Raw genomic sequence first — 24760 nt, forward strand, 5'->3', positions numbered from 1 at the left:
TGTCGGTGGCGTCGTACATGGCGCGCTTGAGCTCCATCACCCACCCTGAACACTTACGTCAGTGATGCGCCTCTTCTTGGCGTCGGTGAGGAGATTCTTGAGGTCACCGAGCTTTGCGCCCATCTTGTCAATCTCGCCGGAGGCACCCAGCATCATACCAAGCTCTTCTTCCGCCACTTGCTTGAGCATGTCAGCAAGGTAGGACGCGACGGCATCCAGTACCATCGCCATGATTTCTCCGTTTGGGTCACAGATTGCACTAGAAGGGGTAAAGAATTGCAGTGGATCAATGCCAATGGTAGGTAGCTGGCGAGCTAGTAGGTGGATACTGGATACTTAGAGTGGCCAGTTGAATGAGCCAGCCGTTGATGCCTCTCTTTTCTTGGAACCCCGGCAAGGCCTCGCCGGCGCCCATGGCTATTGTAATATTTCTTTCTGAGTGCAAGGATTCGACCCAATCTCTTCTCATATTTTGTAATGCGGCGCAATGTAAAGCTACAATGCATAAATATAAGAATGCCAGAACCGAATAATCACTCACCCGCTGCTAATTTTTGGTTTGTTTGTTCCATCGCGCCGCCGCCGCCGCCGCCGCCGGCTGCCATGCGCACGCGTCGGTGAGGAAAGGGAAGTTGCAGTCAGAGGAAATGGGCTGCACAGAGTGGAAGAGTTAGCACTTAGCAGAACTGGGCCGGGACGGGCCGTAAAACATCGGCCCATATGGCTCGCTGCTCGAGTCCTGTGTCTTCCCCCACTGATTTCGGTCACCCCCGACTCCGGCGATCCCCTTCGCCGCCGGCGATATCGAAATAAGAAAGGGAGGAAAAGAAATTCCAATCCGACATCTGAGGAGGTGAATAATCGGTTGCCTGTCCCCTTTTTCCGTTCGGTTTAAGCACTCGCGTTCCTGCCTCTAGCTGTATCTGACCAAAAACCCTAACCCCGCTGATCCCTTAGCCACAGCTGCTTCCGATGGACGCCGCGGCCGTTGCCGAGAGAGGAATTGCGGAGAAAGCGGCCGACCCGCGGGCATTAAGCTCGATCCTAGCCGGAGTAAGGGTCTCTCGTCTGAAACTGCCCTTTGCTTTGCTTTCGTTCGTTCCTGTTGTTTCGGTGCATTGTTCGTGCTCTGCTAGGTTGGTTTTAGCTATGTCCGTTGGAAATCATGGTACTCCCTCGGACCCATATTACTTGTCTCAAATTTGTCCAAATATATATCTATGTTTAAAAGGCGTTTAGATACTTGTGATATTTTGACAAGTAATTCCGGCCGGAGGGAGTAACATACCATGGAATTTTTATGGGAGATTAATATAGTTGAGTTATTGCACACTACTTGAATAGCGAACATTCATAGAAACAAGCCGATTTACAACTACGAATTCTTCATAAGCATTATCAACTTACAGACATATGGCCCATAGTTTTGTTACTACTGCTCGGAATTTTGCAAGACAAATCAATTTATGGAAGATTTGCGCGATACATTTATTCTTGTTGTACAATTAGATGACCAGAATCCTCGTCAGTGAAGTACGCGGTTGCATTCGATCCGTGCAAAGAAGCAGAGTTCTCTTCGGAGAGATCACCGTAAGCCACTCTCTCCAAGGACTGAACCTGCCCAGAACCTTCAGGCATCCTTGGGAGCACAGGCAACTTTGCATCTTCAGAACGCAGAACATCCATAGCCTGCGTAATGGACGGCCGCTGGATGGGGTCCTGCTGCGTGCACCAAAGCCCCGTCACCAGCAGACGCTCCATCTGCAGACTGTCGAACACGCCTTCCAGCCTCCGGTCTGCCGCGTCAAAGACCATGTTCCGGTGGTACATTTCACGTACCGCCGCCAGCAGTGCCGCTGCCGATGCTTGAGCCTGACCCTCTTGCCTCAACAACGACGTCGGTCGTCTGCCGCAGGCGATCTCAAGGAGCACGACGCCGAAGCTGTACACGTCGGACTCAGTGCTTGGCCTGCGGCTGTTGATGAACTCCGGGTCGATGTACCCGACAGTTCCTGCAACAACTTGTGTCGTTTGTGGCTCCGCTCCGTGGTCGACGAGTCTCGCTAGCCCAAAGTCACCGAGCTTGGCGTTGCCTGACGCGTCGAGCATCACGTTTGCCGGTTTGATGTCTCCGTGGACGACACACTGCTCGCAGTCCGTGTGGAGGTACCGGAGGGCAGACCCTAGGCCGAGAGCGATCTTGTACCTGCAGCAGTAAGCAGTATTTTGGAGCATTTTAGAATGAAGTTTTGGTTTTTGGCACAAAATTTTCGAATACACTAGTCTGGTAAAAAAAATACTCCTATTGGAATTTTGAAGGGTTTTGAATAGACGACTGGTGTACCTGTGTGACCAAGTTAAGTGTTTGTCAGGGTTGTACAGATATGTGTCGAGGCTGCCTCCGGACATGAACTCGTAGACGAGGGCTAGTCCTCCTCTCCGGCTCTCTGACCAGCCAGCGAGCTGGATGATATTTCGATGCCTAAGCTGGCTTACAATGGTGACCTCGGCTTCAAACTCCCTGAGACCCTGCACGGACTGGTCCTGCGAGAGCACCTTGATGGCCACATGACGGTCTTCCTCACTCAAGTGGCCTCCGTAGACCGGACCGAATCCTCCTCTCCCGATCTTTCTGTCTTCTGCGAAATTGCCCGTCACGGCGGCGAGCTCGCCATAACTGAACTTCCTAGGGCCCAATAATCTTGGGTGGATTTCAGGTTCTGTTATGATAGGCTGGTCATCGTCTTCCAGCTGGATAGCCGCTGTAGTGCTCTGCTGCGGTGTCTTGCTACGTATGCAGCAGAGCAGAAGTCCTGCCACGGTGCAGATCAACCCAATCAAAGCTGACCCCACGACAGATGCTTGCGCCAACCATGGCCGCGCAGCCTGCCCACGGGTTGCAATTGCAACATGCTGTTTTGTCAAGCTCCAGTCATCTATGCCTGACAAATGGGACAATAATCTTCGAGCACTAGGTTCTGCGCTGAGCAGGTTCGTGCTGAGGTCCATGAAGATTAGATTGCGCATAGTAGGAAGTTGAGATTCTTGAAAATATGGCGGGTTTGTTTTCTTGTATGCCGTGGAGTTGACGGAATAGACATCGATGCCGATGTGATTGCTTCTTAGATCGCACATTTCCATGTTCAGAAAGTAGTCGAACTCGACCTCGAGAAAGCGGTGGTCGCTCTTCCAGCTTGGGCTGGAGCCTGGGAACGGGAGGTTCTGCCCCAAGCTATTTGGTGGCATCTCCAAAGGAAAATGCGGGAAGAAGGCCATTTCATCGCCAGAATACAAGGAGCTACCGGTGGCGTTGAGCCCGCGGTTCTGGCAGCTACGGTGCGCTTTCCTTTGGTCACGAATGGCTTCTGTGATAGATGCAGCCGTGGCCAAGACCATCCACTCGCTAAAACTGACTTGGGTGGATGAAATGGAACAAAATAGGAGCCAGAACAGCAGGAAGAGGGAAGGGAGACGGAAGCAAGCTCTAGCCATTTGCTGGTTCGTGTGGTACTGTACAACTGTTGAAAGAAATGGATGGATGAGTCTGGTAGATCAAACACAGGACTTGAGACTTGAGACTTGAGATGGACTGTTAGTTAGTAGTACCGCAGTATATAAAGCTTGGTCTCCTGACTTGTCGACAAAAAAATAATTATAATATATAAAGCCGGCCGAGTTGTTAATTAATTAGCAGACGTCAGTCTACTTGACTTTGACTCCGGTGCCTTGGTAGTTTCTCCTTCGATACGAGGAAGCTTCGTCCTCTTTTTTGAGGGAAAGCTTTAGGTCACAAGACCTATAGCAAATTATATTAAAAGAGCAAAAGTTATGTACAGAGGTGATAACCAATGGTTATCAAGGATTATCTAAATCTGTCAATCCAGTTTCTAAATTGGGAGTATCTCTTTCTCTTGGATCTATGAAAGACCTGCCTGCATCAGTAGAGAGATGGTCAGGTATTATTGAATACACAGTCATTACGAATTTTTCAGATGCTCCAACAAACAAGTTTAGTGATCTCCATATGGAAAGCAATTTTGAGCTGGTCCTTCAGGTTTCTAATGTTAGCATGAACGTTACCAGCTGAGGTGAACTGGGGGCAAAGATATCTCCAGCAGCTGAGTGAGAAAGGGCACCGAAAAAAGAGATGATCTCTAGTTTCCAGATGAACGCCCTGACAGAGCGAAGCTTCGTCCTCTCGACTCTCGAGGTGTGTAGGATTCATTTTCTCGGGTTTTTTACAAGTATCGATCTATGTTACTAATTAAATAGTGGGTACTAATATCCCTGTCAAAAAAAATAGTGGGTACTACTGTAACAGATTTGTGGTAACATAGAAATTTTATTTATTAGCTTACAGAGTCATTTATCTTGGCAAAACTCCTGTGAAGATTATATTGCCCAGCATTCTCTGTATCCTGAATCCTACCTTTTAACTGCAATTTTGCCAAAAGGTTTTTGGTCCGGAATTATCATGTGTTGTGGAAACTTGTGGTTTCAACTTTCTCTTTGTCTGGATTCAGTGTTATATCAAGCGGTATGTGTTATATCAAGCGGTATGCAGCAGCTATGATCTTGAAGGCTCGGAGAAGCAGCAGCAGCAGAAGTTTTTCTTTCTGTTTCCTTTTGTTTTGTTTCTTTGGTTCTAGCGTAGGAAAGGTTTCGGTTTGCTTTTGCTTAGTTTCGAGTACCAAGTTCTTTTTTTTTTTGTCTCTAGATGTTTTCTGCCTTCTAGGTGTGCTTCTTCTCATACAAAATGGTATGCATTTCGAGAGAGAAAACTTTGCATCTGTGTGCTCACGAGTGATCTAAAAACTTCATAGGGCCAAAGAGAAAGGGCTATGTTGATATCAAGGCTTGGACAGATCGATAGATTCAGATTCTTTATTCCTTCAGTGCTTGTTCGGCTGAGTGCACATCCGTGTGGATTGATGGAGACTGGGAGAGATTGACGAGATTTTTTTCTTTCTTTCTAGTAGAATACACCCAAACAGGTGTATCATCATCAGAGAAGAGAAAAACTTTCGAGCAGTTACACACCCTAGGGCAAATTTGAGTTAAATTACAATTACCCCTCGTCTCTCCACTCCGGCCAGACCGGCCTAGACACATCCGTTCTACTGAAGACAGAGCCACCAAACAGCTTCGCCTGACTCCATCCCCTCTCGATGAACAACCTCCACGATCTTCTTCGCGCTTGAAGTATTCAAGACCACCGTGTTCCTCTGTTTCCACAGGCACCGGCATATCAAGGTAGTTGAAATTGCCAGGTCCCTCCTCTCCTGGCCAGACACTGGAAGCGCAGGCCACCACGAGGAGAAAGAGTCTGAATCGGAAGGAGTCCAGTTGGGATAGCCCCAAGCGTTGAGTGCCAAGACAGACCCAAATAGGAGATGATTGATCATTTCTTGCTCCTCATCACAAAGTGGGCAACGCTGCGGATGATCCAATCCACAACGCTGGAGCGGGTCGGCCGTACCACATGGATAACTTACATGATTACATCTAGTAGGAGCCTTGGAATTCCTGATTAGATCTGTGTTCTCCACCTTTTACCTTCCTTCAAAGAAAGCTTTGGAGGGGTAGTACAAGGACTCCTTTACATGCTTACTGGAGTTAGACTTCATGGATCAGTCAACGCATAGGCACTGGAGGTGATGTACCAGTACCTCTTTTTGAAGAATGCAGTGCATGCAGTCTAACTCCAGTAAGCATGTACGTGCAGTCCTACCTTTTTAAGTGATGCTAATTTATTGGCAGCATTCTATCCAAGTGAATTGTTGATTTGTTTTTCCTCTCACTCTTCGGTTTTACGGGCTTTAATTGGCGAGGACCAAGCTGTACTAGCCGATGGGCTGGATTGCAAATTACATGCTCTGTATCGGATGAGATTTCAGGTGAACCGGTTTCGTTGGAGCATGAAACTCAATACAATTACAGTTTCACATATAAAAGTATCTAAGTCTCTTTCCAGTTCACATGCTAGTGTGCATGCACGTCTCTAGAAATGATTTATCTGAATAGAACCATGTCCTTAATCAATAGAAAAACAGCGCTGCTGTCTTTTCGTAAAAAAAATGAATAGAAACATGCAAAGAAATTAGAGTTGCAGTCGCTTTATTTTTTATTTACTTTCAAAAACTCTACTGCAAAACAGAATAAAGCCACTGCAACTCTAATTTCTTTGCATGTTTGAGGCCTTGTTTGGCTGTATGGTATTGTAGGGTGTTGGGGAGTATTTTCTCCTAGAGTATTCGGTGAAAAAATTCCCAACACCAAATACCCCAAAAATACACTAGAATCTCTTCTCAAATGTGTTGTTCGGCAGGCAGGGAATTAATCACTTCATCACAAAATCCTACAGTTCACAGTTCATCAAGTCTATTTGAAGTAGTCAGGTAATCAGTGAGAACACCAGAACCACTAGAAATGAGTACAGTGTGGTACTATTAGGCAACAAAATTAATCACATGACAAAAAGAAAGAACACCATGAATATCACATGACAAACAAAGAGAACACATGTCTGATCAAGAAGACAGTACTATAACACCCTGCAATCAATCAAAAACACAGTGCAATTTTAAACAAAAACGGCTGTTACGTTTTGCATCACTACAACAAAGATTCATCGCTAGCCAGTATTTGCTCGGTGCTAAATCTGGTTGAGGAGAAACAAGATTAAGGCCTCAATCAGGAGGGCAGCATCAGAGGAAAGGGTAGATCCAAAGGGGAAGAAGAAGACCCTCGTGTCACTAATGCATGCCCTCCCCGACCACGATGCCGTAGAGCAGATCGAGGGCTTTGTCCAGCGCGAGCTGCTTCAGAAGGATTTCGGGAAGAATCAAGTTGGGAAGAGGAGCAAGAACACTAGACGTGAGAAGGGGACGACGGAAACAAACCTCTCTCGAAAATTCCAGCCTCATGACCTGGCGAGGAGCGGCAAGCTTAGGAGATCGAGACGGTGGCAGGACCAGCGGCGGCTGGACTCGTTGGAGTCGCCAGGACTTGTCGCGGACTCGTCAGCGCCGCCCGAGGATTCGCCGGCCACCCGCGGAACTGTCGACGGCGTGGGTTCGATGGCTGGAAGGCGTGGCGCCAGGGTCGAGCTTCGTCTCCTCCCCTGATCCCCTTGCGTGAGAGCTTGCTGCGCTGCGCCGCCGGCTCGAGGGGAACAAACACGACCGCCTCCACGCATCTCGAAAACAAGCCCGAACGAGGTGTATTTTGCGTTTTACGCGGGCTTACGCTTCTCAAAACCGGACTGCCAAATAGGCCGCAAGTGGATCGGTGAGTATACAACCAGCCGGTTAAATTACACTGGTTTTTATCTAAAAGCCCGGCCTGCCAAACCAGGCCTGAGGAGAAATTTTGCAAGCCTAAGTTCCGTGACATTTATCTACTCCATTTATTCTTGCGCGACTTTGGACGACTTGCGCGATACATTTATTCTTCCTGTACAATCAGATAAGCTGAATCCTCGTCAGTGAAGTACGCAGTTGCATCTGATAAAGAAGCAGAGTTCTCATTCGACAAATCACCATAAGCCTGTCTTTCCAAAGACCGAACCTCCCCGGAACCTGCCGCTGCCGGCATCCTTGGGAGCACAGGCAACTTTGCATCTTCAGAACGCAGGACATCCATAGCCTGCGTGATGGATGGCCGCTGGATGGGGTCCTGCTGGGCACACCAAAGCCCCGTCACCAGCAGACGCTCCATCTGCAGCCTGTCGAACCCGCCGTCCAGCCTCCGGTCCGCCGCGTCAAGGACCAAGTCCCGGTGGTACATTTCACGTACCGCCGCCAGCAGCGCCGTCGCCGATGCTTGAGCCTGACCCTCTTGCATCAACAACGACGTCGGCCGTCTGCCGCAGGCGATCTCGAGGAGCACGACGCCGAAGCTGTACACGTCGCACTCGGTGCTTGGACTGCGGCTGTTGATGAGCTCTGGGTCGATGTACCCGACAGTCCCTGCAACGACTTGTGTTGTCTGCGGCTCCGCTCCGTGGTCGGCGAGCCTCGCTAGCCCGAAGTCGCCGAGCTTGGCGTTGCCTGACGCGTCGAGCATCACGTTTGCAGGCTTGATGTCTCCGTGGACGACGCACTGCTCGCAGTCCGTGTGGAGGTACCGCAAGGCGGACCCCAGGGCGAGAGCGATCTCGTACCTGCGTTGATTGACGAGTATAGACGACAGAGCTTTTTCAGATGAAATTAGGCCACGTAGAAAGAGTTGGATGCAAGAGAATTACCTCTGGGACCAGGTCAAGTTTCTGTCAGGACTGTACAGGTGCGTGTCGAGGCTGCCTCCGGGCATGAACTCGTAGACGAGGGCTAGTCCTCCTCTCTGGCTCTCTGACCAGCCGATGAGCTGGATGATGTTGCGGTGCCTAAGCTGGCTTACGATGGTGACCTCCGCTTCAAACTCCTTGAGACCCTGCACGGACTGGTGCTGAGAGAGGACCTTGATGGCCACATGACGGTCTTCCGCTCTCAAGTAGCCTCGGTGACCGGACCGAATCCCCCTCTCCCGATCTTCCTCTCCTCCGCGAAATTGTCCGTCACGGCGGCGAGCTCGCCGTAACTGAACTTCCTAGGGCCCAATAATCTTGGGTGGATTTCAGGTCTTCGTATGATAGGCTGGTCATCGTCTTCCGTGCTCTGCTGCGGCGTCTTGCTACGTATGCAGCAGAGCAGAAGCCCTGCCACGGCGCAGATCAACCCGAAGAAAGCTAAACCCGCGACAGATGCCCTCGCCAACCATGGCCGGGCCGCCTGCCCACGGGTTGCAATTGCAACGTGCTTTTTCCTTGCATTCCGGCGGCCATATGCACCGGACAATAGTCTTCGTGCGGTAGGCTCGTCCCGGAGCCGGCGCCTCCTGTAAGATATTCCAGCCTGGTCCACTCTTATGTTGGTGTAACCTTGAAGCCGCAGGGAGGGAAATTCCAGACTTGCAGCAGCAGAATCATTGCATGCGAAACTGATATTTCTGGTTTCCGTGAGTGAAAGCCCGATTTCAATTGCTTGATCTTGGAACCAGGTAAAGATAGGAGACAAGAACTCTGTGCTGGAGTTCGAGAGCTCCCGTTCCTCTCTCAACGAGTAATCTTGAACACTCGATGAATCGACATCACTAATCAGGATCGCACGCCTTTTAGTGATGCTTGAACCACGGCATATGGCCGATGAGCTGACACCGGGGCGCCCGTGAGACCACGCCAGCCGGCACCAATCCAAGGCGGCGACGGTCACGACACTGAAGACGCCCATGGCTGCGGTGGTGTTCATTGCAAGGGTACTCGGACCAGCATGGTGAAAGAGAGCGGGGCGATAGGAGCCGCTGCAATGGAAGGAGAGTGCGCGGGCGTGCAGGTGCATGCCAAGGTAGGAAGCCGAGGACGGCGCGATGAAGAACACAACGGTGACGTTGTGCCATAGTGGCGCGTCGTCGCCGCCAATACTGCGCGCTTTGCTTTGGTCACGGGTGGCTTCTGTCAGCTCAAGCGTTGGCCACCTGCCATCAAAGAAAGATGCGGCCCTGGACAGGACGATCCACTCGTTGAAACTGACTTGGATGGATGAAATGGAACAGAAGAAGAGCCAGAAGAGGGAATTAGGCCAAGGGGGAGACAAGTAAGCTCGAGCCATTTGCTGGTTTGTGCGGTACTACTGCTTAGGGAAGTGGAAGAGTTTAGTATTAGCTAGTTCCACCATATATGAAGCCCGGGTAGGCGGGGATCTAATATAGACAGAAGGAAGCTGCACCCGGGAGCTTTTCTCGTCTCCATCTACGTGATTAAACCAAGAGAAGGAAGTTTCCTCCCAATAATTTCCTTCTCGCCATCTACGTGTTCTCTCCCAAAGGGGAGCTCTCCGGCCTATACGTTGAAACGCACACAACCATTTTATTGCACGGTTAACATAAACAAAAAATCCAGTTCATTGGTCACACAGGGTAGATACAAAAATGAATCATAGAAACATGCAAAACGTGACTATGCATCTTGAATTGCGCGTGTGGTTAATGTGGAGATGCACTTAAAGGTTAAAGCGCACGGTGTCACTCTGGGTTTCAGGGAGTGGCTGGACAAGGCTCATGGGCCGGCTTTCGAGCTCGAGTCGACTTAGGTTCACGCTAAAGTAGCTACCAAGTACGGATCCAGTAGTGAGACGTTGCGAGGATCCAAGATAACCTGCAAGAACTGAAAAACTTTCCTTTTGTTCAAACAAGATCATTGCGGCAACTTCAAATAGACCAACAGATTCAACATGCACCTGCTAAAATGAGAGGTTTGATAGGTCGGTTAAGCTCGGCATGCCATTTTCTAAACATATTAGAGGTCGAAGGTTGAAAGTAACGAAAACGCCACATGAGACGAGCCATCTGGCAATCAAAGAAGAGATGTTTGACCGTCTCATCCTGATTGCAGAAGCAACACCTTCATCCTCTTCCAACGGCGTTCAGACAAGTTGTCTTTGGTAAGCATGACCCCGTTACAGAGGTAACACAAAATATTTTTGCCTTAAGAGGAATCTTAAGCTTACACGTTCATTCTTACAAAAGTGGCAAATTAGCATTCATCATTGCCGCATACTCCCTCACTAGGACGAACAAATACATCATCATATTACTATGAACTGTAATAGTTTTAGTAGTAGTTGGAGTACGCCAAGGTTTTATTTGAAATGTTCAGTTCTCGGTTTGAATAACGGAATTCAACTCAACCGAACTCGCCCAGTCGGGCCGGCCCAGATCGATCATGTAGCTGCAAGAGATCCTCTAACGTCGGCCGAGATTCCTCAACTCATGGGCTGCCAAACACTCGAGCTCGTGCCCAAATGCAGCAGTGACAGGCCAGAAGGCCGGTACAGTCCGTCCTAGCAGTCGCCTTTGCTCCAAAGTCCAAAGTCCAAAGCCAGAAATGCATGGTGTGTTGCGTCTTGCGTGCAGTGTGACTGTGTGAGCACGCGAGAAGCCCTGTTTGCAGACCTCGCTAGCCCAGTCCCTTCTCGAAACTTCCGGCCACCAAATGTCGGAGGAGGGCAGGCTCCTCGCCGGCGCCGGCGAGTCCATCCTGCCGCCACGGCTAGAGGACGCCGGCCTGGAGGACTGCGCTCTGCCGCCGGAGTCCATCGCCGAGGCTTTTTCCCTCGCTGCCATGGCCGTCTCCTCCCGCCTCCCCCACCTCTCCCTCTCAGACGACGAGGACGAGGACGAGGACGAGGGAGATGCCCCCCTCGCGCCGCGCGGAGGCTGCGTGGAGGATGCGGGACCTACATGCGGCTCCATCCCCGACGCCCTCGTTGGCGCCGGAGGCGGGCGTGTGGGCGGCGCCGACGATGTCGTCGTCATCGGTGGCGGTGGAAAGGGCGGAGGCGGAGGCAGCGACCAGGTGGTAGTCGTAGGGCGCGGAGACGAGGAAGATAGGGTTGTGGTGGTCGGGGAAGAGCTGGGGGAGAAGCTGGGACAAGAGAAGGGCTGCGTCGATGGGGTCAGAGAAGAGGAGGACATGGTAAAGAAGGCGATCTTGGTGGAAGATTTCGCGTGAGCTTTTTTGTTAGCTTTGTGTTGGGATATCTTCCTTGTTGTTGTTGTTGTTTGCTTGATCTCTAGTGTAGTGTTTGGATTTAAGATCAGATCGTAGTATGGTAGTCTCTGTTTGTGTACGTGGTGTTAACGGTGTTTGGCTCAAGAACTAGTGCACTGCTGATGATAGTTGCTCTTATCCTGCTGAATTTGTGCTCAAGTTAGTGGGGAAAAAGTAGTGCTTTGGCAAGCTGCTTGTTCAACTGTCTTGTAGGGTTTTAATAAAATTTTGCAGTAGGTCTATGACCTACTGTTTTCCCTCAAAAAAAAAAAAAACTGGTCTTGTAGGCTGTTAGAGTAAATCGATCAAATGTGTGCAAGTAGAGCTCAGGAACAGAAAATTGTTAGAGCAAACAACTGGAGACATCGCAACAAATCTACTTAGAAGAAACAGAAACATATATTGGCTTTCCAGTGGAAATATTAGTTAGAGAAATTTCCTGGGTGATTTCATGAAGTGCGGAATTAAGACAAGGCAACAGATAATCAGATCTTCCAGTGGCTGTGATACCCTGGTACTGTAATGTTTCAACAAAATCTGAAATTGAATCGCAGAAAACTAACACAATTGCAGAATTCACCATCACTATTGTGAGTGAAGCTAGTGAAATCTTCTTAAAAGCTTTTTTTTTTGACAAACAAAGAGCTTCCCCTTCGGTTTCATTAAAGGAAACCATGTGTCTCGATACATAAATATTTCGCATTAATACAAAACCAGAAAGCCGTCTCAGGAAAACTCGGAACCCTTTCCTTACATCAGTCGTCATTAGACGACGGTCTCAGCCATCTAAACTACAACCTAGAAGCTATAAAAGAAGGCCACAGGCAACACCACCGGCACAAGGCAACGATCATCACTCCAAGGGAGTGCCTTCAACATTCCAGGCGATAAGTGACTGGAGCCCGGCCCTTTGAGCATCTTCTTAAAAGCATAGGATCTGTTAAGAACATGACAATCGCGATAAAAAGGTTGGTTCACTATGGCAAATTCACTGTAATAGATTTCTGAAGTCACACTTTCTGGGAGATTACTGCAGAACGGTCATGATAGCATTGAGCTGAAAATTCAATCTATATTTGATTGGGTAAGAGATTCATTAAAATACTATTTGCTTGTATTAGAAATGTGGTAAGTTATCATCTGTTCCATAGAGTTCTGTTTGTAAGGCTTACCAACTCTGAATTTCCATTTGCCTGTGTAACTCTATGGTTCCAAAGTAAGTCCTTGCCTGATTTCAAGCGACGAAATAGAACCTCACACTAATTGGATATCAATGATTCATTATGTGAACTATAGGACCTATGAGCATCTGTGTTCAGGTGTTTGGGAGGTGCTTAGCAAAACAGAACTGTTTTTGTTCTTGCCACACAGGACAGAGAACTTGCTAGTTTTGTAGCATGCATCAATGCTTGTGTAGGCACTAGTGCTTAACATATGTTTCTGTATTTACCTCAAATTAATAGATAATAAAATATGTACAGAAGTCCTTGCATTATACTTCCTTGCCTGATTTCAGGCGACCTAATAGGACCTCACACTAATTGGATATCAACGATTCATTATGTGAACTAGGAACTATGAGCATCTGTGTTCAGGTGTTTGGGAGGTGCTCAGCAAAACAGAACTGTTTTTGTTCTTGCCACACAGGACAGATAACTGCCTAGTTTTGTAGCATGCATGATGCCTAATAGCATCCAGTACCATTAATCCATCTGGGCATATGCAATACTGGATATTCTTCCTATTGTGTTCATTCTGTATTTTATTTTTCTTGGTAAAAGAAAAGATGGGACAAGATTGATTTTGTTTTCTGTCACCTGAAACGAGTGCGTCCTTATATATGTGGCTGTCACAGAGCCACTTAGCTTTTGCAGAAGTGGCCCTTTTGGCAGTGCTGATATATGTGGATAAAGATAAGATGCTCAAGACGAGCCAATTGGTCATCCGGGATTCCCTTGTGCTAGGAATTGAAAGCTCCAGGTACCATTCAATAGATGCTGGCCTGCTGGGAACATGGGACACCTTGTGGATTTCTGTCATGAAGAAAATAGATTAGAAAATGTGAAGTGAACATTTTGCCTCTTTGGATAAATCATTTTGTGACTATATCCAGCGCAACCATTTTATGGATCTCCGTTTTATTCTTTGTTGCAGACAGGGCTGTTGTCTTCCTTGGAATCAGATGATTTATATTTTTAGGCCACCTTGTAATAAATGGCAATTATTATTTTTAAAGCAAATGGAGCAGTAGCTACAGTTAATGAATCTAGCAGTAGAGTAGTACTTGCAGAGTATTCAATCATACAGATCGTGTAAAAGAAATGAAAAAATGCTTCCCAATTGGATGATATCGTTGTGAAATCTTTCATGTTGCATGGTTGATAAGCATATCAACATTTGGTTTTTTCAGTAAAGGCTGCTAGAAACCATTGAAACTACAAACAGTACCTTATTTGGCAGCCATAGAAGTACAACAGGTTGTTGGTCCTTGGTATCAAATGGCGGTGCTGTCACAAGCAACATAGTAACAGTATAGGCTGAATTATAACCGCGCACAGAAATAGGCCCCCATCGTTGCAGCTGTAGATATCAGCAAAAGAGCAACCACGGGCTTTGGCATTAGCATGGTTGATGCAGCATTATTGAGAGGGATTGCGAGGGGACATTTTAATACTTGAAGCTGAGCTGTGTTGGTGTACAACGTTGGGTGCATTATTGTCCTTCCAGTGTTCATCCACTTGAAGCTGCTGCTACATCTACATGGGGGTGGAGGGTCTCTGTGTTGCCCGTGCCTGTTGGATTCCTGAGGTGATGCTCGCACAAGACATTTTATCATCATTTTTTAACACAGGACTATGTCTGCTAACGTACGTTATTCCTTTTTGATCTATAGATGCCAAGTTTCTGTGCCTGGTTCTTCATATTTTACTATGTTAGTAGCCACTCAAAAGCTAAAAACAAATATTGGAGTCGAAGAAGAAAAAAATTATGCCCCATTCATTGTTAACATAGAAGATTGAAACGCATGGTGCTTGCTGCTGACATCCTGGAATGAGTTGCAAGTTGTAGCCATCCTTGTCATGAAGGTTTGTCTGACGTGGTGTGGTCTTGCCATCTCAATCTGCAAGGGCATGTGAATATGATAAGCCTCTGATCTGATAAGGAGGGGTTACAAAGTTTGTGGTGCAAATTTATTTGCATACATCTAATGACGCTCTTTCTTGTAGGTCTGTTTTTGTGTTCCATTTTTGACTGGTAATAGGAAAGAGAGCAGCCATCCACTTCATGCAAGAGGATGCAATGGCTTGGCTAACACAAAAGGGTATCCTTGAAGAAAAGGTATGGGATATTGCACTCAGAACATGCTTACTCAATGATTCTGCACCCTGCGAAAAAAGCTTGTCTCCCCAGTGCATGTGATAATTGTGCCAGTGTATAGTGCTGATAAGTTGACCCCACAGGAAGTACTGTCAGTGCCAAGATTGGATCCAACAGCAACCTTGATCCATGTTTCTGTGCAAGGTTTGCCATCTGAGTCATTCTTCAATTTGAAATATTAAAGAGATGCAAAATGATTAAATGAATACTGATAACCATGTGCTGATGCATGCAAGGTACTAAACTACTCAGGTTGCTTGCAGCTCTGGGCATGTTATTGCATCATTCGCGGCGGGCTTAACGGGCTGGAGATCAAAGAAAGCAAAAGGTAGAGACCATGTGTGTGTAGTCTGCGGTTCTGCACAGTAAACGCCAGTGCCTAGTTGCTGCATGGGATGCTTCATTCACCAGCCTTTTAAATAATTAAAACGTGAGGTACGCCGCTAGTGACAGTTTTCCCTTTTCACTACGGCACTACATGATGCACAATTGTGCATATCTCTTTCCTCCAGGAAAGGTTAGCATGATTGGGCTTTGCTAGCCTGTTCCGGGGATAAGGATTCAGGAATTCTGGGTCAACACAAAGCCTGTGAATGCTTCGTAATGTCTTTGCACTTGAAATTCTCGTCATTCAGACTTTGCTAGACATCCACTGGTTATCACCCCTCAAAAAAAAATCCACCGGTTATCAGATCTGCAGGATTTCAGATTTGACATACTCCTACATCGCCAGCGGCATGTATGGACCTGACTCGCCCTTTTGTCCTGCTGCAGGACACTGGGACAGGGCAGCATGGTCTTCTCCGGAGCATTTCCATGTTCTGCCTACCACCATGGATCTAGAGTTTGTTATAAGAAGAAATACATTGTTAATTCCAACTCTGACGACAGGTGGGCTCGTTGGTAAGAAGAAAATTTCGTTATTTAACGGTTAGTACGCATTGTTCTGCTCACATGGTAGAAAAATGAATAGGTCTTCGTGATGGGATCTCGCATTCAATGAAGTCTGCTGGCGTACGAATTTCTGCAAGTGGTACATATATAAATGAGGAGCAATGGATGGATTCGACAAGGAGCTGGGAAGGAACAATGAAGGCTGAGCGTATCTTCACTTGTCCTTGCCTTCACCGGGCGCTGTCTCACGTGCTTGTAACGTGTAGTTTTACTCCACGCAGATCCATACGGATACTCGGATCTGGATCCTAGTCACAGCATACGAATACGCAGATCCACGAGTAGTAGGAGTAGCAAATTTGTCAAAGCGTCTCACTGCAGCATCTGGATTCTGGCATCCAAGGTTCCCATAGATCTGGACCGTCCATACGCAGTTCCCTCATGTGTTCGTTTGTTTATTTAAATATGGTATAGCTCCTCTACATGTGATTTTTTTTTTTGAGAGGAGCTCCTCTACGTGTGATGTACTACGGGTGATTTCACGGGACCTCACATGGTCCAGTCCAGGAAATCCTGTGATTTCGTCGTCCTTTGCTGATGGATCTTGGCAGCATCCACCCCCATAGCTTCTACAGGCCAGTTGTGCAAATCTGTTTCCTGTCGCCGGGGAGTTTTTGGTGGCTGAGGAAAAAAAAATCTGTGAATTTGGTTTTTATGATTTCTTTTCTAGCGTTGTGGTTGTGGGATTTCCGGGACTATGACGAAGGGTGCTTCTGTAGAAGTGTTTTTCATAGTACCTTAAAAAAAATATTTCCGGTAGACGAAACGATTCATTTTCTGCTGGTGAGTGCAATGCCGCAGCCACTGTCGTCACGATTTCCCATGACAGATAAGTTTTTGACTTTTCCATCAATTAAAAACGAACACAAGCACATGTATTTGAGATTTCACTCTGTTTTTACTTGCGGTGAACCACATGGCCACCTTGACATGTTCCAACGAGCATCCATGTTTAAGGGTCTCCCGGTATGAGTCCAGTAACGTCAGGCCCTATTTGCATATATATCCGGAAGAAACGAACACGAGCCCGTGAGATGCTTACACGGACAGCCTATACAACAAGCTCCGTAGCAGCACGTGGGAACGCATAAAGAAACAAAGCAGTACTGTGAGGTAGGCCCAACGGCCCTGGCGGCCGAACCTTTGCAATCTTGTCGGGAGCCGTCGATGCGGTGATGAGCGGTGAGCGATGGCAACTTCCAGATTGAACCGTGCAGGACTCCACGTGAAGAAATTGCTTTGCTGCTGCGGCTGTGTCTGAGAATGTACTCTTATTACTTGTGAAGGAGATATATTCATCGTTGTGATAATTATACTACTCCCTCCGACCCATGTTAATTGTCTCAAATTTGTTCAAATATGAATGTATCTATGTTTAAAAAACGTCTAAATATATATAATATTTTGACAAGTAATTCCGGCTGGAAGGAGTATTTAAATTTTGTTTTGTTCCATGATTATTTTTCCTTAAGTGATGTTTTATTATGGATGTGTGCATCGATTGATGCAGAGGCCGGGGTCTTCCGTCCCTTTTCGAGAAAAAAGAAGATGTTTTGTTAAATTCTTATGATATATATTTATATTTATATTTATATTATACTTGTTATGATATATATTGATAGTATTATTTGATACAGGATTGTAAATATTGTTGAAAGAGCACATTTCAAAGACATTAAACGGTCAAAGTATCACGCTAGAGACCATGCCGATTTCCTTAGGGCGAGTCTTTTGAAATAGAGGGGGTATGGAACAGTCCTAGTGCTAAAATGAGGTTATGCTAGTCCATTTAAGTGCCAAATTAATTCAGCTTAAAACAAGACTACACAGAACACATGTCGTTCTCGTGAGATGATGTACCTCCATAGTCCGTGGTGTGAAATTGCCCTTCCAGGAATAAGACGCAGGCACAAAAGGACATGTGGAAAGGTAAAAATAATTATGCGTGGATGGCGACAATTCGACAAAAGCTATCCTCGTGAAAAATGAAAAGCTTTTCTGTTCCTTTTAGAGGGCCCAAGCGGCACTACATGCTGCGCTGGCACTCTCCGTAGGACTCTAGCTAGGAGAGGAGTAGGTACTAAAATGACGTCTCGGAAAGCAGTGAAAATGATGGAAACAAAAGAATATGAAGGGCAGGTTAGAGTTTGATTATATCTTCGAAAATAGCATGTCAAAGTTTACTAAGTTTCGTTTTAAATATGATTATATATGTTGCGTGGAAAGAAACCTACTCCCTCCAACCCATGTTACTTGTCACAGTTTTAGTATAAGGTCGGAAGGAGTATTTTATTTTGGAATTGTTGAGCACTCTTTGACACATATGGTTGGTTGTATCTTTTATTTTTCTGACAAGTTGCAAGAATTTATCCTAATGTCAACATTGGAGCTGAAATTCAGAGCTGATATGGTTTTAGAGAAATTGACACCTACTATGTATGACGTGTTTTAACTTCAATGATACAATTTCTTTTACGTAACTTCAATGATACAACAAGGCGCATAGGATATGCTATGAATTGCACCTGTCAGTATCCGGCTACAAGAGATTCATAAACCTATTGCATAATTTAATGAAATCAGTTTTGCTACGACTTAGTCGCTTGAGAAATAAGAATTCTCGGTCAGCTACATGTTTGTTCACTAAGTTAAGTTTCAGTACGTTAATATTGTGATGTGGGCGCTAGGGGTTTTCCTCAAATTCAGGATTTTCCTATCGCAACTCATTCGGTTGGCTCCGGACCAATGATCACATCCTTGCCAAACACAACCGAGCAATGGGAAGTGTGTCTTGTGCAAATGAGACAAAAACTATGGATCTTGTGTTCTTCTCGTGTCCCCTTGTGGCCTTGTTCGTCTTAACTGGATTGTGGCTATGGACGGCTATACTCTGGTTGGAAGTCGAGATCATTTGCAGATGTTTACACTTTAATTTAGGGAACTACATGTGGATGCATGGTCTGATGTATACGGCATTTATGACCTAGAGCTGGGCGCTGGAGCTTACCTGCAACAAATTCACTGTCGAAGTATTTCCCTGTTAAGCAAGTGATTACCTTTTCAAAACTCCATTTTTGACCAGGGTATTTTTTAACAATTTTCATGGTAGAAAATAAATACAGTAGTACTTAGTCGTGCTTCCTACTCCCTCCGTTTTAGTTCAAAGCCATGCCAAATTTTATGAAAAGGAGGGAGGGAGTAGTTCCTACTGTACCTCGTAAGAAGGAAGTTTTCATACCATGCCGAATATATTATGGGAGAAATTTAAACATGCATCCAGAGTTGGACTGGACGGCAATTCCAGCAAATTTGAACGCACCGGCTCGTAATTTTGTCATTGCCCAGTGGGCATGTACAAAATGCCCCCCTCTCCCCTCTAAATTTGGCCCGAGTTCGTCGCCTTCCCTTCACACGTTCCTCTGTTCCTCTCTCTCCGCGGTTCCTGCGCCACATCCCAGTTCGTCCCATTGGCCTCGCATTGTATCCGATTCCTGCAAGTTCCTTCCGTTTCTTTTCCCAATCCAGAGCATCGAAAACCGCGGCTTCTGCTGTCTTTCCCGTCGCGTGCACCCAAGAAAACCACCGGCCGGAATCCAGAAAGTCGCCCGGCCTTCGTACGTTTCCCCAATCCGGAGCCGCAACAAAGCGTTTAAATTCCGGGAGCTCTCTGATTTCTTGGATTTTTTCCTCTTCTTCTGTTCTGTTGGGAAAGAGAACAGCGGTGCAAAAAGTTCTTTCTTGGGGCCGACAAATGGGGAGGAGGATGCGGCACGCCATTGCCGCGCTCGGCGTCGCGTGCGCGGCTGCAGTCGTCGTCGCCGCCGCCGCCGACCGTGGGTTCTCGCAGGCCGCCGCCACCGAGGTGCAGCCGGAGGAAATCAGCCTCCTCAACAAGATTGCTAATTTCCTGTGGCAGAGTGATGGGAACTCGTACCACCACGTCTGGCCGGTAATACAAAACAAACCACAGCTTTCGGAGCATTTCTTTTATCAGCGCTTCCTTTCAGGCTTCTGCTTTACTTTGCTTCTAACTGTTTTTTAGTCATTAGATGGGCTACTGTACTTTTTATGTGCTCAGTTTTCTGGGTATCCTGGAATTCAGTTTGAGCCATGCATGACGGAACATATATATTTTTTATTTAATCTGTCCGTGTGTAGCTCAAAATCCAAACTAATCCCTCTGATCCATATTAGTTGTCTCGGAGGGAGTACAATTCTTTTTTTTGTAGGTCTGTTCTATGTAGTGTTTGTGGATACGTAATGCTAATTTGGTGAATTTTGTGGATGTTATACAGCCAATGGAATTTGGATGGAAAGTGGTGCTGGGAACATTGATCGGATTCTTCGGAGCGTCATTTGGGAGCGTTGGCGGCGTTGGTGGCGGCGGGATCTTTGTGCCAATGCTGACATTGATCATCGGTTTTGATCCCAAGTCATCAACTGCTATATCCAAGTGTGAGGATCTGACCATTTCCTTTGGATATTTTCTCTCGTGCGCATGCTCTGAAAGCAAATAGTTAGTACATGCTGTCCCTTCGAATTCATTATCAAGCTTGTTTACTATGTTGTGCACTTGTGCTGTAATGATTGATTAGTGTGTGGGCACTAGATTACCTCTTTTTGAGGTATCTTGCTTGTCCTGTTGCTGTTGGAAAGTAGGTGCTAGTCATAGATTCATGTGTATACAGATTTTCCTTTGTGTGGCTACTTATAGTAGTACTTAATTATAAGAGAAGTCCAATTTTATTTATTTCAACAAGAAAGGTCGCTTTTGTTTACACCTAATCAGTGAGCAGGGCTCTGCATTAGGGTCTAAATTATTGTATATACAGTCCTCTGCATGTATATTATGCCTCTTTGTTTCTCCGATATTACTTTTAACCTGTATACGCATTATCTTTTTTGCTTCTTTATTCTCCGTATGCAACCCTGTTGTTAGGAACTAGCTTTTGTTTACACCTAATTACCTTTGTCGCCTTTGAATTCTTAGTTGACATTATTATAGTAGTTTACTGTAATTCAAATAAAAATCTAGTTTGCTGATTTTCTATATAAGTTTTGAAAATATAATACAAAATTAATAATTCCATTGTACAAACAATGATAGTTCAGCAAGTTTAATTGAGATTTTGTATTCTTTGTGTCAGGTATGATCACGGGTGCAGCTGTCTCAACTGTGTACTACAATCTCAAGCTGAAACATCCGACTCTGGACATGCCAGTGATTGACTATGACCTAGCACTGCTCATCCAGCCTATGCTGATGCTCGGGATCAGCATTGGTGTTATTTTCAATGTTATATTCCCTGACTGGCTGGTCACAGTTCTCTTGATAATCCTTTTCCTAGGTGCTCAGTCCATCCCTAAACTGCTGCATTTGGTATTTTGGTTATGTAATTTCGTGCACGGCTTTCATTTGCTTCTCCATATTAAACTGTAGGCACGTCAACTAAAGCTTTCCTTAAGGGTCTTGAGACTTGGAAGAAGGAGACCATCTTAAAAAGGGTATCTTTCACAGTTATCTCATCAGCTTGATAAACATGATTATTTAGCTCCCCTTCTTTTATTTGCTCCTCTTGTATACTAATGGACTACTTCATTTCTTCCAGGAGGCTGCAAAACGGTTGGAGCAAACCAGTAAGACTGCTATAAAATGAAGTACTGCTCATTTGTCACCAATGCATACATTATTGCTGATCTTTTCTAACTTTTCAGGTGAGGAACCAGAGTATGCACCACTTCCTACTGGACCAGGTGCTGCAGCTGATGTGAAAATTCCATCAGATGAAGCGGTAAGCATCTCATTACAATATACATGATCCCCTTCATTTGTTGAAACATCATTCTTAAGGATCTAAAGCTAGAATTTCCCAATATTTCAGCCTTCACTTATGAAGAACATTTACTGGAGGGAGTTTGGCCTTCTCACGTTGGTGTGGCTATCATTCCTTGCCATTCAGATCACAAAGGTGAGGACTATAATGCAAATATACAAATTGAAATGGTAATGTCAGCCTCATCTAATTTAAGCTACTTAGCATTGGTTGTTTTGTAACCCTGATCTGTATTATTATTTCTGTTACTTTTCGTTGTTTTTCCTTGTCCCTTTTAACAAACATTTTTGTCGTGATTACTTTTTGTCTTTTCTGCATAAGTTCAGTTCATATGTTTCATTGTGTAATCTCACAATGAAATTCGCTACGAAACAATGGCATTTGTTAAAAATGGGAATCAAATCAATATATACAACTGATCCATTATGCCGTTTTGGTAACACATCTGGGAAGCCTACTTTCTCAGTTAATCATAAAACGATACGCACAGATGCTATCACTCTATCACTATGTTGCTTAGGAACTATTGTACCAAATTTACTTTACAGCCATTTCATAGCACTAATATCTTCGACCATAACATTCCAATGCTCTGTTGTTGTTCTCATATTTGCAGAACTACACTTCTACTTGCTCCACCTGGTACTGGATCTTGAACTTTCTCCAGGTATGTAAATTGCTGTGCCTGTTTAACCCCAATAATACCAACAAATCCATTCTGATATACATAGATCCTCTACTATATTTCACCACTGATTTAAAAAAAAAGAATTACTAATCATCAGATTTATGAATTACCTTGCATGTTTTATTGATCTTCTAAAATTTTGATACCACTGAAGTGTATGCTTTCAAAACCATAACTGGTCATCAGATTTATGAATTATCTCACGTGCATTTATTGTACTCTATTTTTAAAAAACTACTCAAACTTATAGATCCAAAATCTATCATTGTCACCAAATTTGTGAGTTGCATAAATTATTTTCCGTACTAATTAACATGTGATCTGAATTCCCCATTTTTCTATTTATATAAAGTTGTCATTTCGTATTGTGAACTTTGGAGACCAATTTTCACTATAGGTCCTTTTTTTATTCCACTTTGCTGATTATGTTACGCCCTCCGACCCATATTAAGTGACGAAATATTAAATGTATCTAGACGCTTTTTGGGTATAGATACATCCATATTTGGGCAAATTTGAGTCACTTAATATGTGACGGAGGGAGTATTGAAATGTGAAAGATGGGACGCTTGTGTTGTATCAATATTGATCATACGCCATGATAAATCTTTCTGCCCATTGGATGTAGATCCCGGTGTCAGTAGGAGTGACTCTGTATGAAGCACTGGGCCTGATGAACGGGAAGAGGGTGCTATCATCAAAGGGAGGTGAACAAACTACCCTGAAATTTCATCAGCTCTGCATATACTGCTTCTTCGGTGTCACTGCGGGGCTCGTTGGTGGTCTGCTAGGTCTTGGAGGTGGCTTTATCATGGGGCCACTGTTTTTGGAGCTCGGCATCCCTCCCCAGGTACACCGTACACTCCACTCCAGATTATTCTGTTTTTGCATGTTGACAAGTTAAGCTTTGGCCGTAAAGAACAACTCGTTAACTGAAATAATGACAGGTTTCAAGTGCTACGGCAACATTCGCGATGATGTTCTCGGCTTCCATGTCTGTCGTGGAATACTACCTCTTGAACCGGTTTCCAGTTCCTTATGGTACTATCCCTTTGGTTCACATTTTTTTTTCTTGCTAGTTCTAGTCATGTACTGAGTCAATTTCTCGGCCTTTTGTTCAGCTGTTTACTTTGTCGCTGTGGCGTTTATTGCTGCCATTATCGGCCAGCATGCGGTAAGAAAGTTGATCAGTTGGTTAGGGAGGGCATCCCTCATCATCTTCATATTGGCTTTCATGATCTTCGTCAGTGCAATTTCTCTGGGTAAGTTTTCCACATCTAACGGCACCTGATCAGATTTTTTTTTATAATGGGCATTTTATTCATTCTCATCGTCGCATCAAGCAAATATAACTCACGAGTTCAACTCCCAGCCTCTTCATAACAAGATGCACACTGCCAAGCTACACCTGATCAGTTGTCCATTGTTTGAGCAATGTTAACAGATATGTCTGGATTTCCAATCTGCAGGTGGGGTCGGTGTCTCGAACATGATTCAGAAGATCCAACGTCATGAGTACATGGGGTTTGAGAACCTCTGCAAGTATGATGCGTAGGAGGACCCATGCAGGCTTAATTAGAAGCAGTGAATGACGTTGTGTGCAGTTATAGACAAGCGAAGCCGGAAATTAATTGAAGTGTCGATTCGTAAGGGTTGCCAAGATTCAAATCTTAACCCGTGTAATGAGAAGGTAATCTAGCCCCGCAAAAGCTCGGGAGGGGTGACCACTTGCATTATGATTTGGGTCAAATTCTGAGCATACTGTACTTTTTTTTCTCCGTATTCTATTATTTTCGTTTTGAAGTCAATTCCGCGTGTATCCTGTTGTATTGTACCGATCTTCTAACCGATTTAGTAGATCTGTCCTTCTGCCTGTGCAAAGTATGATCCTAGATGTGCATTTTGGTCCAAAAACCGTTCAGCCTGAATGTTCCCAGATAATAAGTTGTAGAAGCCCTGAAGGCTGTGTTGTTATTCTCAGTTTTTTTTTTACCACATTGTTATTCTCAGTTTGTGAGCAAAGTTGCGTCAATTCCATGAGATGGGACTGGAAGGAGAATCAAATATTGAGATGCTCAGATCACTCGTGCAGTGGATATGGAATACTGTCACTTGTGAATTCTGATGATGGAACAATCAACTGATGATTTATTTGTGTGCACATACTTGTCTAAAAAGAAAGAAAGAAAAACGAGTTAACTTTGCTTATTTCGTATGTTTATTTATCAAAAATGTTGCGATAGCATCGCATGCAAACTAGAGCCAGAAGCAAACAAGAGTGAAGTGACCTGAGGTCCCTGACCTGGTTTCAAGAGTAAC

At 45.3% G+C, this 24760-nt stretch overlaps 2 protein-coding genes, 1 long non-coding RNA gene and 1 pseudogene across 3 annotated transcripts; 3 read left to right on the forward strand and 1 right to left on the reverse strand.

Annotated features, from left to right (window-relative positions):
- Positions 1–1285: 1285 nt before the first annotated feature.
- On the reverse strand, positions 1286–10656 carry LOC100842477 (annotated as a pseudogene).
- A 213-nt stretch (positions 10657–10869) lies between these two features.
- LOC100826908 lies at positions 10870–11761 on the forward strand. Its single transcript, XM_010239773.3, has one exon. It carries the CDS (start codon positions 11030–11032, stop codon positions 11546–11548), a length of 519 nt encoding a protein of 172 aa, XP_010238075.1. The 5' UTR covers positions 10870–11029; the 3' UTR covers positions 11549–11761.
- A 3645-nt stretch (positions 11762–15406) lies between these two features.
- On the forward strand, positions 15407–16363 carry LOC100828032. The gene is made up of 3 exons (XR_002966362.1): positions 15407–15565; positions 15740–15856; positions 15939–16363. It is a non-coding gene; the product is annotated as an uncharacterized LOC100828032 (long non-coding RNA).
- Positions 16364–19293: 2930 nt separating this feature from the next.
- On the forward strand, positions 19294–24421 carry LOC100827421 (sulfite exporter TauE/SafE family protein 3). The gene is made up of 12 exons (XM_003577955.4): positions 19294–19868; positions 20215–20374; positions 21067–21267; positions 21360–21424; positions 21529–21556; positions 21635–21711; positions 21802–21888; positions 22370–22420; positions 23070–23291; positions 23389–23482; positions 23563–23703; positions 23911–24421. The coding sequence occupies exons 1-12, from the start codon at positions 19671–19673 to the stop codon at positions 23994–23996; spliced, it is 1410 nt and encodes a 469-aa protein (XP_003578003.1). The 5' UTR covers positions 19294–19670; the 3' UTR covers positions 23997–24421.
- The last annotated feature ends 339 nt before the right edge of the window (positions 24422–24760 follow it).

The sequence above is a fragment of the Brachypodium distachyon genome, chromosome 4 (assembly GCF_000005505.3).
Source record: "Brachypodium distachyon strain Bd21 chromosome 4, Brachypodium_distachyon_v3.0, whole genome shotgun sequence".
NCBI classification, from domain to species: domain Eukaryota; kingdom Viridiplantae; phylum Streptophyta; class Magnoliopsida; order Poales; family Poaceae; genus Brachypodium; species Brachypodium distachyon.